Source organism: Crocodylus siamensis, chromosome 4 (assembly GCF_052110815.1).
Source record: "Crocodylus siamensis isolate JL-2025a chromosome 4, ASM5211081v1, whole genome shotgun sequence".
Taxonomy (NCBI): domain Eukaryota; kingdom Metazoa; phylum Chordata; order Crocodylia; family Crocodylidae; genus Crocodylus; species Crocodylus siamensis.
The window spans coordinates 13167421-13181828 of NC_143398.1; the positions used below are offsets into that span (position 1 = coordinate 13167421).

At 45.0% G+C, this 14408-nt stretch overlaps 1 protein-coding gene across 10 annotated transcripts in view; it reads left to right on the top strand.

Annotated features, from left to right (window-relative positions):
- Positions 1-13786, top strand: part of PRPF18 (pre-mRNA processing factor 18) — a 34680-nt gene extending 20894 nt beyond the window's left edge. For 5 of the 10 annotated variants that reach the window (XM_090041816.1, XM_090041815.1, XM_090041820.1 and 2 more), the window contains 8 exons: positions 98-211; positions 1792-1938; positions 3133-3285; positions 4279-4347; positions 5324-5464; positions 5992-6063; positions 9401-9556; positions 13162-13786. In XM_090041816.1, the coding sequence (XP_089897942.1) occupies positions 98-211; positions 1792-1938; positions 3133-3285; positions 4279-4347; positions 5324-5464; positions 5992-6063; positions 9401-9556; positions 13162-13242 (933 nt within the window). In that variant the 3' untranslated portion in view covers positions 13243-13786. The remainder of the gene's footprint in view (positions 1-97; positions 212-1791; positions 1939-3132; positions 3286-4278; positions 4348-5323; positions 5465-5991; positions 6064-9400; positions 9557-13161) is intronic. The other 5 variants (XM_090041819.1, XM_090041818.1, XM_090041823.1 and 2 more) reach the window with 2 other exon arrangements.
- Positions 13787-14408: the final 622 nt, after the last annotated feature.

Below are 14408 nucleotides of genomic sequence, written 5' to 3' on the forward strand. Positions count from 1 at the left end.
CCCCCAGTTTGCTTATTATAGACTATGTAAATAAACTGTCCTGCATTTATTTTGCCTCCTACTAGTTTGTGTTAGAGAACACTTTGACTCCTTGCAGGTGATTAGAAGATTGAGGGAGAGAGGTGAACCTGTCAGATTGTTTGGAGAAACAGATTATGATGCATTCCAGCGTTTGAGGAAGATAGAAATTCTTGCGCCTGAAGTTAACAAGGTAACACTGGCAAATGAATGTTTAACAGTGAGAGCAGTATGTATGTAATTAGTTTTGTCCTAATGTTTACTATTCCTGTGGATTGTCATTTAAAAAAGGTATAGAACAATGAAAAATACTTTTCATTCTCCACATGTAGATTTTTTGAGTGTGCCTTTTACTCTCCCTATACTACAGCTGTCCAACTTTTTAATGGCTGTGGGCCATTTTCCCCCCATTTTTCAACCAAAAATGACTCCTGGCCTGGCATTTTTTATAACAGACCTGTTAACTGAATATTAGATATCATCATCTAAGTAAGAAGACATGATTTTGTTTATCTCCCCACCCCCTATGTTTGCACTTTACACAACAAAACAAGAAAGCTGGATTTTATTCCTTCTTACTTATTATAAACAATATTATTGGAAAATTGTTTCAAGCCAGTCCTAATCGCCAAGTGCTCTACAAACTATGGGAGATGGGCAGTTCTAAACCTGTTTCTTTTGCACAGCTTCTGTGTCTTTTCTCCTCTGTTTGCTGGCCTAAAGTAGGATAAACAAGATTAAAGAGGTGATACAGTTCTGGCGAGCTGAGGCCTGACTCTGCCAAGGTCAGGTAGAACTGCTATTAGCGTCACTGGAAGTGGAATCAGGCCTGAGGACAGGAAATAAAATAATTTACACTACTTTTAGCATGCATTTGAGCCCATTGCAGTTGAGCTATATTTGGGAAGGTTTAATAGTTAGTGTGGGTCAAACATCCAAAACTGATGAAAGCAGCTGAATCATTCCTGAGAGTCAAAAAAGATCACTCAGAAAATACATACCCACCTCTTTTGAAGTGATAGGAGTGCATGAACTTGGCTTAGGGTTAGGAGTGACAGACTGAATTCTAGCTTTCTGTGTAATTTAAAAGCCTGTCACAGTAGTTCCATTCCTTAGAGAAATTTGTGCCTATTGACAAGCTGTCTTCTTTTGATTATAAAAATTTAGTACCAGATTGTAACCATATGTAATATTACATATTTTTTCATGCACAGTTGAAAGTAGGTGAAGTTAAATTCTCTTTAACTGCAATTTAAATAAAACATTCAGTTTTGTTTAAAAAGAAGAACAATATTTATACATGCTAAAGGGAAACAGCATGGATGTTTAGAGCTGTTTTAAATAAAGAAAGCATGGTTGCTTTATTAGTTCAGGGCAGATGGGAAGACTTGATGAAGCCCAACAGACAATGCATTTCTTCCATTAGAATTACTATTAAGGTACTGTGCTGACTACACTGAAAGCTAATTCAGTCCCTATAGCTTTTTAGCTGAAAAAGGCAGAAAAGGTGCTAGTTGCTGTGTTTTTAAGTTTCAGTTCAGTGGACTCTTGTGTATCCGCTTAACTTTAAGTAGATGAGTAATCTCAGTTCATGTGTCTAGAAGATTTGCCCTTTGAATTCACTTTGACTTTACAGCCCCCCTTCTTAAAGTTAAGAAGTTATGCAAGTCCTCAGAATTCAGCCCTTACTGTACAAAAGTAAAAAGTTTCCTGGCATTATCCAAAGCAATAGGATTATGATTATATGGTAACTATTTCTCCTTTCTCTCTCAGGGATTGAGAAATGACCTGAAGGCGGCTTTGGATAAGATTGATCAACAGTACCTGAATGAAATTGTAGGTGGTCAAGAAGCAGGAGAAGATGACTCGCAGAATGATCTGAAAGTCCATGAAGAAAACACTACTATTGAAGAATTGGAGGTATATAATATGCTAATCTAACTCTCTCTCTCAGGGTGTCCAGTGCCATATGGAAACTTCATGGCTGGGTTTAGATAAGGTGTCTACTCAGGCTATCTTATCGAAGGATGGGCAGAAACAGGCTGCAAACACTAACAGTATGGTTAAGCCTCTTTGCAACCAGTTCATGCAGAAGTCTTGTTGAGACAGAGATGATCAGTTTCCTCATGTAGACGGGCCTTACAAACACTGGGTCTTTATAAGAAGTATAAAAGTAGCATTTGTAGTGTGTACGTGTCAACAGACTGCTGCACTATTAGGGCGCGTCCAGATGAGTGCAAATGCCTTTTGCAGTATCCCAAATCAGTTTGAGATGCTGTAAGAAGCACTCTGGGAACAAAAAAATGTTCCCTGTGCTGCATATTTGCAGCACAGGGTCAAAATTTTATACCTGGAGATTCAGGTATCAAAAAAATACCCTGGGGGGAAAAAAGAGCAGGGCACAGTCCCAGATCATGTCCTGAGGCAACCAGAGGCTTGCGTCCTCCACAGAGATGCACTGGCAGCCAGTCAGAGCATCTCTATGGCTGGTTCTTGCCCTGGGGCTGAAGCACGCTGCCTGCTTATGCAGGACAGACAGTTGTGCAGGCTGCAGTGACCTGGACCTGGGCTCCATTCCAGGTAAGGAGGGGTGGGGCGACTACTGGGGGTGCAGGGGACCATTGGGGGGCAGCTCAGGGGGGGTGGGTCCCCCGCCTGGCCCCAGCCCCCCTGCCTGCCTCCCTGCCTGGGCCCAGCCACCCCCACAAACCCCTTACCCACGTACGTGGCCCTGTGGGTAAGGAGTGAGGGGACTGGGATGAGGGACAGGCTGTGGGTTGAGAGGCAGAGGCAGGGCACTGGCATATCAGTGCTGCTCAGCACTGCACATCCTGATGAGTGAAGGGGGTAGGGTCAGCTCTGACTTTTCTATGACAAAAAAGCCAAAAGTAAATGCCAAAGTGTATAGATATTTAGAATGTATTTTATTACAATGATAGAGACACTGGTAGGTTTCCAAATTGCTTTAAACTTGTAAATGTAGCAATAAAACATTGCCCAATGGATCTCTATATATATAGCAGTGTTTCATTTTAATAGTGGAAGAACGCTATTTTGGGTGTTTGAATGCGAGAATTTGGGTTTCTTATCAGAGAATTTGCAATTTTTAAACAGGGAACACCAGGATCTCTGCTAGTGAGACAAGTGGCGAGACCCGGACAGACGACCCTGTCCAGGGCCAGCACTGGGGACCCAGCTGGAGAGGCAGACGAGGTGGCTGACCTGTTGGCCATTTGGGGCCAAGAGGACACACTTGGACAATTCAAAGTGGGCCACTGCAAGGAGCACATCTTTTGGGTGATAGCTGCCCAAATGGCAGAGCGGGGGTCTGGCAGGGGCGCAGCCATGGGGCCACAGGTCCAAGGGAGTGGATGCTGTTGCAGGTGGCAGCAGGTCACAGCTAGGCAGCATCCCCCACTGCCAGACTGCTGCAGTGGGTAGAGGGGACAGGGCTCATTCCAGGTTGGGGCTGCTTCAGCAGTCCAGTTGGCACAAGGGGTAGTGTCCCTAGATACCAAGTGGCTAGGCTTCAGAAGCTCCTGAGGACAAGCAGTCCTGAGCTGCTCACCAGAGCAGGTTTTTATACTGCTGGGGCTGGCACAGGGCAGGTTTTTAAAGTGCTGGGGCCAGCACAGGTGCTGGCTCCAGGCTCTAGCTTCCCCTGGCTGCAGATCCAGGTGGAGCTGAGCAGGGTTATTGTGCCCCAAGTGGTGCAACTTTCCCTGTCCCAAAGTACATGTCCAGGCATGTGCCCTGAGGCAGAAATCCCTGGCTCAAATTTGTGCCACTTCTGTTTGAGCTGCTGCAAGCGCACATGCCTGCATGTGTGGATGCTCCCTTAGAGGGTTATCTTGGAGCTGACTATACAAAGGTTCCCTGTCCAAGTAAACAGAAATGTGAAACTCTGAACAGAGAATTTAAATAGCATAAATCATGGCATAACATTAATAAAGTCACTCTGAGCTGATTTGTTAGAGGTTTTAAAATACTGAATGCAAATCATAACCATCAATGTCCAGCAGTTGTGGGCTCAGCATCTTTGCCTGTCATGCCTATTATTTAGTAAGTGAGAATGCTTTTACGTTAGAAATCTCAGATAAGTCAGATTTAAGAAATCTGCAGCTGGTTCTTTATTGCCCACAAGCAGTAGATTCATGAATGTCAGAAGCCTGCACAGTGTTATTGGCTGTTTTTTTGGCAGAAACAAGTAACTGGAAGATGTGGAAGGAAAACATACTGACAGCTTTTCTCTTCTTTCAGGCTTTGGGAGAGTCCTTGGGAAAAGGGGATGACCATAAAGACATGGACATCATAACCAAATTCTTAAAGGTAAAGAGGTTTAATTTGGTGGGATGATTCTGTTTCAGCAGTAGCAAAGAGTATGATTTAGTGACTGTAATAAAAATAATTAAAAACAAGAGGTTCTGGTTGTGACTGTTCTGCCTTGGTATGTGTAGGGATAGATTTTTTTTTTTTTTTAAAGACATCAAGACCCTATTTAGCCAGTCTTTATTTAGGTAGCTAGATTTTTCAGAAGGGCTCAACACCTCCTACTGGACAGAGTGAGGAACTGGTAGATGCATAACATTTTTGAAAACTTGGTTCTGCTTTTTCATGCTTATTTAACACATTTTTGGTAAATCTTTTCCTATGACACTTAAGTTAGACTGGATTAAGAGAGCTTAAGCAAGCTGTGACAGCTCTGTACAAATCAGTCTGTCCTGGTCTGTCTGAGCCTGGAAGGTCTGTCAGGCCTGTCAGCCGCGGCTAGCAGCACCTAGTGTGATGTGATTAGTATTTGTGCTTGGCCAACTTTTGCTCCTTATCTTAAATGCACAGGTACCCATTTACCTTGGATTGTGTGCAAGTGCACTGCAGCACAAGAGACGTGGAAACTAATGTTGTGGAACTGTAGTGCAAGAATGTTTTTTGGGCTCTGATCTGAAAGGAGTGTTGTGTGGTGGTTAGCTGAAATAATGCTGAAACTTTTCCTTTTGTCTCCCACCAATGTCTCTGCTTTTGTTTCTTTGTCTTGGCTTGCCTGTTAGTTCCAGCAGTGACGTCCAATCTTGGCATTTCCTAAGTTGCCTCCTTCTGCTTCGTGGTACCTTCTTCTGTGCCATCCCCTATGCCTGGCACAACTTTATGATCCTTGTATGCCATGTTTTAATTCAATTCCCTCCTGAAAACCACCTTTTTGAGTTTTGTCCAGACATTTTCCTCATTTTTTTTTACAGTTATGCGTGCACTTTGTGAGTCTAGCCACGAGGTGGCAGTGTATCATTAATGTTCCTTCCCTTTGCAGTTTCTTCTTGGAGTTTGGGCCAAGGAGCTGAACGCCAGGGAGGATTATGTCAAACGTGGTGTGCAGGGGAAACTGAGCAGTGCCACTCAAAAGCAGACAGAATCCTACCTCCGACCCCTCTTCAGAAAACTACGGAAAAGGGTGAAGGATTTTTAAAATGCTGCTATTCAGCAAGACTTACAGAACATTCAGTGGTTACATGCTGTTTCTCATCTAAGAAAATGTTACCTCCTTTGTGCACATGGGGAAAAGGAATTAGGGAGACCAAGATTTGCTCAGGCTTATCCAATCACACAATTGAGAAGAAAACCCAATAGACTGCCTGGTTCTCCTTTCTGTGCCCTAATCACTGAGTTGTATCATCTACTTCAAATAACTGTCCATTGCCTGCACAATTGTCATTTTATGCATCACAAGTTCAGTGGACTGGTGAGGTGGTAAAGAATTTGTGGCTTGTTTCCAGCCTGCCGCTGACTTACTGGGACCTTGGGCATGTCACTTAAGCTTCCCAGGCCTGAGTCACCTTGTCTGCACAAGACTTTTATTTAGATGTATCTGTGTTCTTTAGCATGCTTTGAGATCTGTATGTGCTGAGCTCTTCTACGGTATGAGGACTTTCAAGAGCTATGTGTTGTTCATAAGTAAAACTGATGTGTCTTCTCTTACAGACTCTTCCTGCAGACATCAAAGAATCAATAACAGATATTATTAAATTCATGTTGCAACGGGAGTATGTGAAGGTATGTTTGTTTAAAAGCCTCCAAAGTGTTGAAACTATCTTGTATTAATTAGATTGAGTATATAGTGTGAAGGCTTTAGGTCCTCAGAGGGAACGTAGTTAGGGTTAGACATAACAGCTGTTCAGACAAAATTGACATCAGCCTCTGGTTAGACACCAGGCAGAGGGAGGTGGGGAATTCACTGTATAGTTCCTGGAACTGAATGGCGGGCTTCCAGGTTTTGGATTGATATTTGTTTCTCAGCAAGAGAGCTGCCTGGAAAGTCTTGGATTTGGATGTGGCTACTGAAGAGGGATAAATCTTGCCTTGCTTACAATCTGAGAGTGTCATGGGCTGCAGGTGCATAATCAGAATTAGCAAGATTGAAGATGCATTTTTTACATTTTTTGGGTAAAAAATGCACCTAGAGGAGGCAACTGGAATTATTTGGTGCCCCAAGACAGTGACAGTTATACATTTTACATGAAGCATACTATAACCACCTTCAGAAATATCTTGAATGCTGAAACCGTTTCTAGGCGAGCATGGGTGGCAAGGGAAACTGAGCCTTGTAATTCCCCCTCCAATTTTTTTTTCCCCAAGACTTGTGAGGACTTGGAATAATGTGCCTAGTGAGCAAGCCTGATTTTGTTTTTAGGAACGTAGTGTGCCCTAAGGCAAGTTTAATTCAAACCAGTTTGAAGTCAGGCTAAGACGTTTCTGAATTACAATCTGTCTATTCTAAGTGTTCCCCTAAGAAAGCAACTGGCATGTGGCAAATGTGGGTGGATCAGCTGCGCCTGTCTGTTCTGCAGGTGCTTGATTTTATACTTAGATTGGCTTGGTGCCTTTGAATATGCACTTGGAAGGTTTTCTGAGGCTTGTGGACCTGACACTTTTGAAGATGCTTCCATCCCTTCTACCCAGTTCCCTATCTTAATTCTTGACAAGATTTTACATTCCTCAGTTGCTGATAACTTGTGTGCTTTCTGCTCTGTGCAACAAGATGTGTATTTTTAGTGCTGTACGCTTGAAATCTCCAGAAAATGGTGAAAGATAGTTGCGTTGGTAACATGGAGCTCATGTAAGCTGGGAAATGACAAAATCTGTCTCCTGTAAACCAAAATGAACCCTTTAATGACTGACTGCTTTATGATCACAGGCAATTCCAACCCCCTTCTCCCCCCTGACTCACCACATTCAGTAATTGGATATTTAGTGTTTCTTGAAATATCTCCATGTGTTGTGAGTGGCTACAGGTGTCCTTAAAGTATACCGTCCCTACCTGGCCTCCAGGCAGAGCAGGGTTTTGCTTCTCATTTCCTGCAGTCCCGTGTCCTTTCCAGCAGGCAGAGGGCAAGCCAAACTTGGGGACGTCTGAGCCCCAAGCTTCCGGGCTTGGGCCTGCACGTAGGATGCCCGCCAAAGGATTTGGAAGCATCTGAAGCCCCATGCGGGGGTGGAGGATCTTTGCTGGTAATAGGGCCACATTTGGTTCTTGGATGACTCAGATTTAGAATCAATTTGGCTGATTTGACATGGGACACACAAAATTTTCCTTAATTTTTTTTTTTTTTTAAATCCTCAGCATCTAGGCAGCCCATCAGGCAGTGGAGTAATTGGTAGCAGTAACAGGCTGTGGGCCAATCACTTCAGCTTGTACTTCACCAGTAGTTTTACAGCTGCTTGCTGACAGCAGAGCGGAGAGACTTCAGGCCCTGGAAGGCAGGATGCTGTAGTTGTTCTGGATCCTGACCTCCTGCCCTGCCCCATGTTTCTCCCTGTCCTTTCCTGACCCTTCTGCTTTCCAGTGCTTTCTCATCTTCTCCATGCTGCCAGGGTCCCAGGAGGCATGGGGCAAGATGGAGAGTGTGGAGGGGAATGTCTTTACTCTATTCTTCCACCCCTTGTCACGACTCCTAGATGCCTGGGGTGGGGGAGATAATAGGATGAGTTCGACACAGTCTCCACAGACCTGGCTTGGGGCCCGCTCATGCAGATGAGCTCTTTGGAGACCAGTCTTGGCTGAGTATTCAGGAACTTGAATTTTTGTAGAGACTTCTATCTTGGCAAGGTTTGGGTACATTTCCAGGGGACTGGCAAAAGGCACATCCCTAATGCCAGGGTAGGCCTCCCTCCCATTTCAGGTCTCTGCTGAAAAGTTGGGAGTTACTGCAGCTTCTAGGTGTCAGAGTTTGAGACTCTTTTCTGAACGGACACAGTGTTTTCTCCCATCTATTTTTTTTTCTCCTTCATCAGCTGTTTTGGCTAAAACTTGCAAAACAGTTCAGCCAAAGGTAAGAAGACTTCGGCTGGAATTGCTGAAGTTCAGCACAATTATAAATAATCAAAATGGCAGCTTAATTGTGGGAAGTGTTGGGTGCACCACCAGTAAGTGGTACAACCATCATATCCTGGAACGTGAAGCAAGCACAGCTCTGTTCCCCCTAGCACCTGGAGTTTTGAGCTCAAAGTCCAGGGGCTTCTAACTTGGTCAGTCAAGGCTCCTGCTTTTAGATCTGCCAGTACCAGGTTCAGTCATCATGGCTGATAACCTGCCCATAGGTGTTGAGTTTAAATGCAGCCCACCCTTGTAGAGAGCGGCAAAGGAGCTGTCTGTCTTTTTGTTGGAAGACAACTTCACACAGCTGGCTTATTTCTTCAAACACTGTCTAGGCTCCATGTGTGTGTGAGGGCAATCTCAGCCATGTGGAAGCTGTCTTGAGCCCACCATTCAGTTGCTTTGGTAGTGGGCTTCTGGTCCAGTCATTCCTCCTCCCCCCCCCCCTTTTTTTTTCTCCTTATTTTCCCTCAAAATGTCCAGAGAGCTTCTAAAAAAATAAGGAAATTTGTTAGCAGAAAGTTAAAGTCAGCATTAAAGGATTGTATAGTCAAAATGATCTCCAGAAACTTGACTTTCTGGTCAGTGTTACATTTTGTTACCTGGGATTCTCCTTCCCTCCTATATATAATCAAAGCATTAAATTCATGCTTGTCACTGACTTCAGGAGTCAAATGCAAGATCATTTAGATTGTAAAATAGATTTCAAAAAATGATTCTTCATTTCAGGGAGAGAGCTTGATATGTGTGTGTTGATCAGAGCCAACCCAAGCAGGCCCTGATCCCATGTGCCCCAGACATAAAGAAGGCAGCTGGGGCGGGTGGGTAGCAAGTGGCCGGATCCGAAGCTGGTAGCAGTGGTGCGGAGTTGCTGTGGCCACTCCGCCTGGGGCGGTCGTCCCAATGTGCCCCTCCCTAGGGATGGCCCTGTGTTGGTCATTATGGGAAGTGAACTCTGGGAGCCCTTTACTTTCTGATATCATCTTTCCTAACTATTTATAATTCTTGTTTCTTCAGGCGAATGATGCCTACCTTCAGATGGCCATTGGGAATGCACCTTGGCCCATTGGAGTCACCATGGTTGGCATCCATGCCCGAACTGGCCGTGAAAAGATTTTCTCTAAACATGTGGCCCATGTCCTGAATGATGAGACTCAGAGGAAATACATTCAGGTGAGGTGCTGAGTGTTAGGCTCTGGAGTCCCGAGACTTGACTTTCAAAGTTAGAATAGTGCAGCTTTATAAGTATGAATGATGTGGTTAAAAGAAGTGCTAGATATGGGCTGTTGCCTTCTGGCTGGGACCCAAGATAGTATCAGTTTAATAACCAATGCTTCCTGGACCTGTGAGCACTCTTCTGCTCTGGTTTAGAGATAGTCAAATAGTTCTTATTACCAGGGTCCTGTATCAGGGCTAAAATAACTACAAACACATGTTTTGTTCTCCTGGGTTCCATCATTTCCTAACCCATTGCCTTACCATCACGTCTTGCACAGAGTTTATGGGCCTCTTGTTGAATTGACTTAACAGTGAAGTAAGGTGTTTCCAGCTTGGCCCTGTACTTCTCCAGCTAGCCAGATGTGGTGACCCTTAAAGGGACATTTTGCATGTACTCACAATTGCAGTTTCAGAGGGAGACCACTTTATAAAAATGTCCCAAACTTATATAAATGTTTAAAAGAATGAAGTGTAAGAATTGTTCTTATTTCTTATTTTTTCTTGGAGGCTGTGTGAAACTGTGTAAAGAGCCATGCTTCTGGGTCTCTTCTCAAATACCTCAGATCAAATGTCTTTGGGTAACTGCCATCCTGCCAACCTGCGTTTGCTAAACTGAAAGGCTCACCAGCCTAAAATCTCCCAGTTAGGAGTCTCTGCATAACTGTATGCAGTCTTCCTTTGTCTCGCTGTGGGTAGGAGGCTCAGATCTGAGCTGCTCAAACTTGTAGTTAACCATATGGCCATATGTCGAGCTAGCCTCAAGCATGTGTGTTCCTTCTCTCTGCTGTAAACACTCAGAGCCTTCTGTAACCAGCACTGTTTGAATTTGGGTTATGAAATATTAGCATTGTCCAGGCCAACAATATCAGGAGCATGTTTGTTTATTTATTTGATTTCTTTGCGGCCCTCCCCAAAAAGGCTCAAGGAGGGTTACAATATAACAAAATAACTTAAAAACAGAATGAAATATTAAAATCAGAAGGTACAACAAAACAACCCTTGGACTTCCAACCCCTCCACCCCACTGCTCCCACTCTGACCAAGGAGAGCCACTCCGAACTCCCAGTCAATGCCTCCATACAATAAAATATTTTCTTTCCATATTCCCTCCCATCCCTACCTACTCCATTCCCATGCCTCACACCCAGGGGAGCCACCTGCCCATCACCACTTTACTGTCCCTCTCAAGCTCGTACTTCCCTTTCTCATGGCAGGTGTGGCTGTCTTTCACAGCCACCCATTCTCTCTTCTGCCCTTCTATCCCCAAAGAAACACTTCATTTTAGTTATAACAAGAACTACAATAACTCTTGTCCCTACCTGTGCACATGTGCCAGAAGTCCAGAGTTACAGCATCCCTAATGGGCGATGCCTAGTACATTTTCTAGATTCACCACTTAACCTCAAAGAGAGCGAAAGTCATCCAGCCTCTGGGCTACTTGGGCCAGGTCGTGCCTCCTTTATTACAAAAAATATTTTGTCGTGATTTGTTTGTGTAGTGTACAATGCATAATAACTCAAAAATAATGTCATAGTCTTGTATAGCGTGTGTGTGGTGGGGGGCCTTGTGTGGGAGTGTTTGCGTGTGTGTGTGTGGGGTGGGGGGTGTGAGAGGGTGTATATGTGGGTGGGTTGTGGCGTTTGTGACTTCCCCTATGGTGTGCAGCTTCTGCCAGCAGCAGGCAGAGGCGCTTGTGGTGCTTGGTGCCCGGTGCAGGCGCTGTCACCTAGCACTTGGTTCTGGCCAGGCCGCCTCTATCGTGGTGCTCTCCGCCGTTCACATACAACTTCCCACACTCACCTGGCATGGGAGGGAAGCTCTACACGCTGGAGCCAGCTGCCTTTCTTGCCTCCTGCCATGCAGGTCCTGGGGCTCCCCTCCACTTCCAGTGCTGGTCTGGGACCTGTGTGGCAGGAAGCCTCGAAGGCAGTCGGCTCCAGTGCATGAAGCTTCCCTCCTGTGCTGTGCAAGTGCGAGGAGCTGCACGTGTGCTTAGTGGAGCCCCTGCAATAGAGTTGGCCAAGCTGGACTGTGCTTCTCACTGTGATATGCAGTGCTGGCTGGATCTGTGCCCTGGGAGATGGCACATGCACTGGGTATGAGCATCCCTGCCTGTTGCTGCTGCTGCCACTGCCTGAAGAGGCTGCATGCTGTAGGAGGAGTGTTTGCGGGGTGGAAGGGTCCCCACACCCATCCACCCTGCCCACCTGAGCTCTGGTGCTGGTGCCCGCCTGGGTATGGGTTCCATGCCGCGACCAGCCACAGCCCCACACCCTGTGCTCCCTTCCGGCTACAGCTCCCCCTCCCTCTACTGCCTCCCTACCTGCTGCCTGGAGTAAGTGGGATGCTGCGGGAACCAAGTAGGTCCCCAGGAGGCTACAGCAGTGGCAGCAGCAGCCCTACCTGGAAGCTGCTGCTGGCTGAGTCAGGCCTTTCCATCCCCAAAGGTGGGAGCGAGGCATGGTAGGGTATGTTGGCAAGGGGTATGTATACATGGGCAGAAGGGCTGGCAGGGAACAATTCATTGGTAAGCCTGGTGGGCTGGATGAAAATGCCTGGAGGGCTGGATCTGTCCTGTGGGCCATATTTTGCCCACCGTTGCTCTACAATGTGTGATCCACTATCTTTGTGTGATTCCAGAGTATCACTATTGAGTTGTTTAGGCTGTGAGGGCATTTATACACATCATTTTTTGTCCCGTGACACCCCGGAGATCTGCTGCTTCGGAACGGACTTGATTTATCTGTCCACATGCGATCTGCTCTGCACGCAAACTGAAGTGAACAATGTGCAGAAAATGGTGGTGGTGCACTTTTTGAATTAAAGCATCTCCAATGTGTTTTAGTTCAAAAGCGTGCTGCCGCCACTTTCTCAGCACCGATGCGCATTTTGCCGCTTATACAGCTGCAAGCATCATAGCGCCAGGCACTTTTCACAGCGCCAGGTGCTGCGGTGCTTGCATGTGTGAAAATGCCCTGAGTGCTAGTGGTCTGATTAAAGTGATGAGAAAAGTGCAACTCTTCACTGGAAGCCTGATACTGATTTTTGTAAGGTTTTTCTAGTTTTCAAACCTAGACTTTTTGGCACCGTGCCCGTGCAGGAGACCCATGAGATGACTGATGCAGCTTTTCATTTTACAACTGCGTTTAATGTAGTATAGAGTATCAATGATGAACAGGACACGTTATAAATTTCCTTCCCTTTTAATAATCAGCTGTTTAAAATAATTTTTAACCTGATGTTGTGTCTCCTGTGATGGGGGGCCCACTGTTTTCCCATGGACAGTTTCTAGTATAATAGATGTGATGTTTTCCTATGAAGGTAGAGGGGCTAATTTTGCAAGTTCTCTCATGCTCCTTTCCCACTTCAGAAGCATACAGCTACTCATTCTTTATACCACTTGTACAAAACCATGGATCTTTTGAAACGTACTTAACTTAAAAATCATTATAGTGGTTTCTCTCACTTCCGCTCAGGAATCGGAAGTAACCATCAAATCATTGTTTGTTTGGTGGCTGCAGACTTCTGACAGAAATGTCCTTATTTTATTAACTTTCTAGGGGTTGAAGAGGCTCATGACCATTTGCCAGAAACACTTCCCAACAGACCCATCGAAATGTGTGGAGTACAACGCGTTGTGAGGCCCTTTCACATCCAAGGTGTAAATCACTTTCTGCTCCTGATCCAGATCCAGAGAGTGATGAAGAGAACAACACGTTTTTGCTTGAATACCAACCAGAAACTCTGGGTGGGCCTTGGGCAAAAGCATAAAGTAGGGCTTTGTCTTCTCTTTGATTTTTTTTCACCAGCCACATCTACTTACATTTCTTAAGGACTGTGTACTTTACACTTGGCAGATCCAGGACACACAGGGCTTTTTTGGGTGGTTGCATGGGGAGGGGGGGAGCACGAGATGGCTTTCCTTGTTTTTATTTTAACCAGTTATTCAGGAAAGCATACCAGGCTGAACTTAATTTCTCTTTTCCCATAATTCAGATGCTTAGATGATTGACAGCAATGAGGTGGGTTTTTTTGGACTCTTTCCTATTGGAGACTGGTGTGGGCAGATGATTAGAAGGAAACAGTTGAAGCTGAATCCTAGTTATTTCTGTAAATATGAATATTTTAATGTGTAATCTTCATGTGGTATTTATCAGTAAAAGTTTATTTTTCTCAGCAGAAAAATGCATCCAAGCTGGGTGAAAAGAGGGTTTGATCTTGGATACATCTGACTTTTTTTTTTTTTTTGGTAATGAAGCTTTTAATAGAAACCTTGTGAGCTTTGAGGTAAATAATCTTTCAGCTCCTTAAGTTTTCAAATTGTGTTGGTACATCTGGAGGAGATTGCAGTCTGCTAGGCATTGCAGTTAGAATAACCAGACCTCCCAGGACTAGGTACAGTGTTTTTAACAGCCACTGCTTTTTTACCATCCTTCATCCTGACTCAAGACCAATGAGGAAGCAGCCAGAATGATATACCTTCGTGTTCATATAGGATGCAAAAGGTGGGATGCTGCATGTTTGTTGAAGGTCTAAACTTGCACAGACTTCGATTGGCAGTCTGAGATGCATGATTATCCAGATAGTGACCCCAGCATTGCCAGGACTGGGACAGGCTTCTCCCCCAGTTGTCTTAGATGGGTGTCCTGGAGAGCAATCGAACCCTGACCCCTCTACAGTGGCTTCTGAATTATTGCCAGTGACAGCGGGGTTTTTATGGTTAAGGATGACTGCCCCTTTAGAAGCTGGAGTGAGACTGCTAACCCATGTGAACCAGACCTGCAAAAAGCCATGATATGATTTCTGG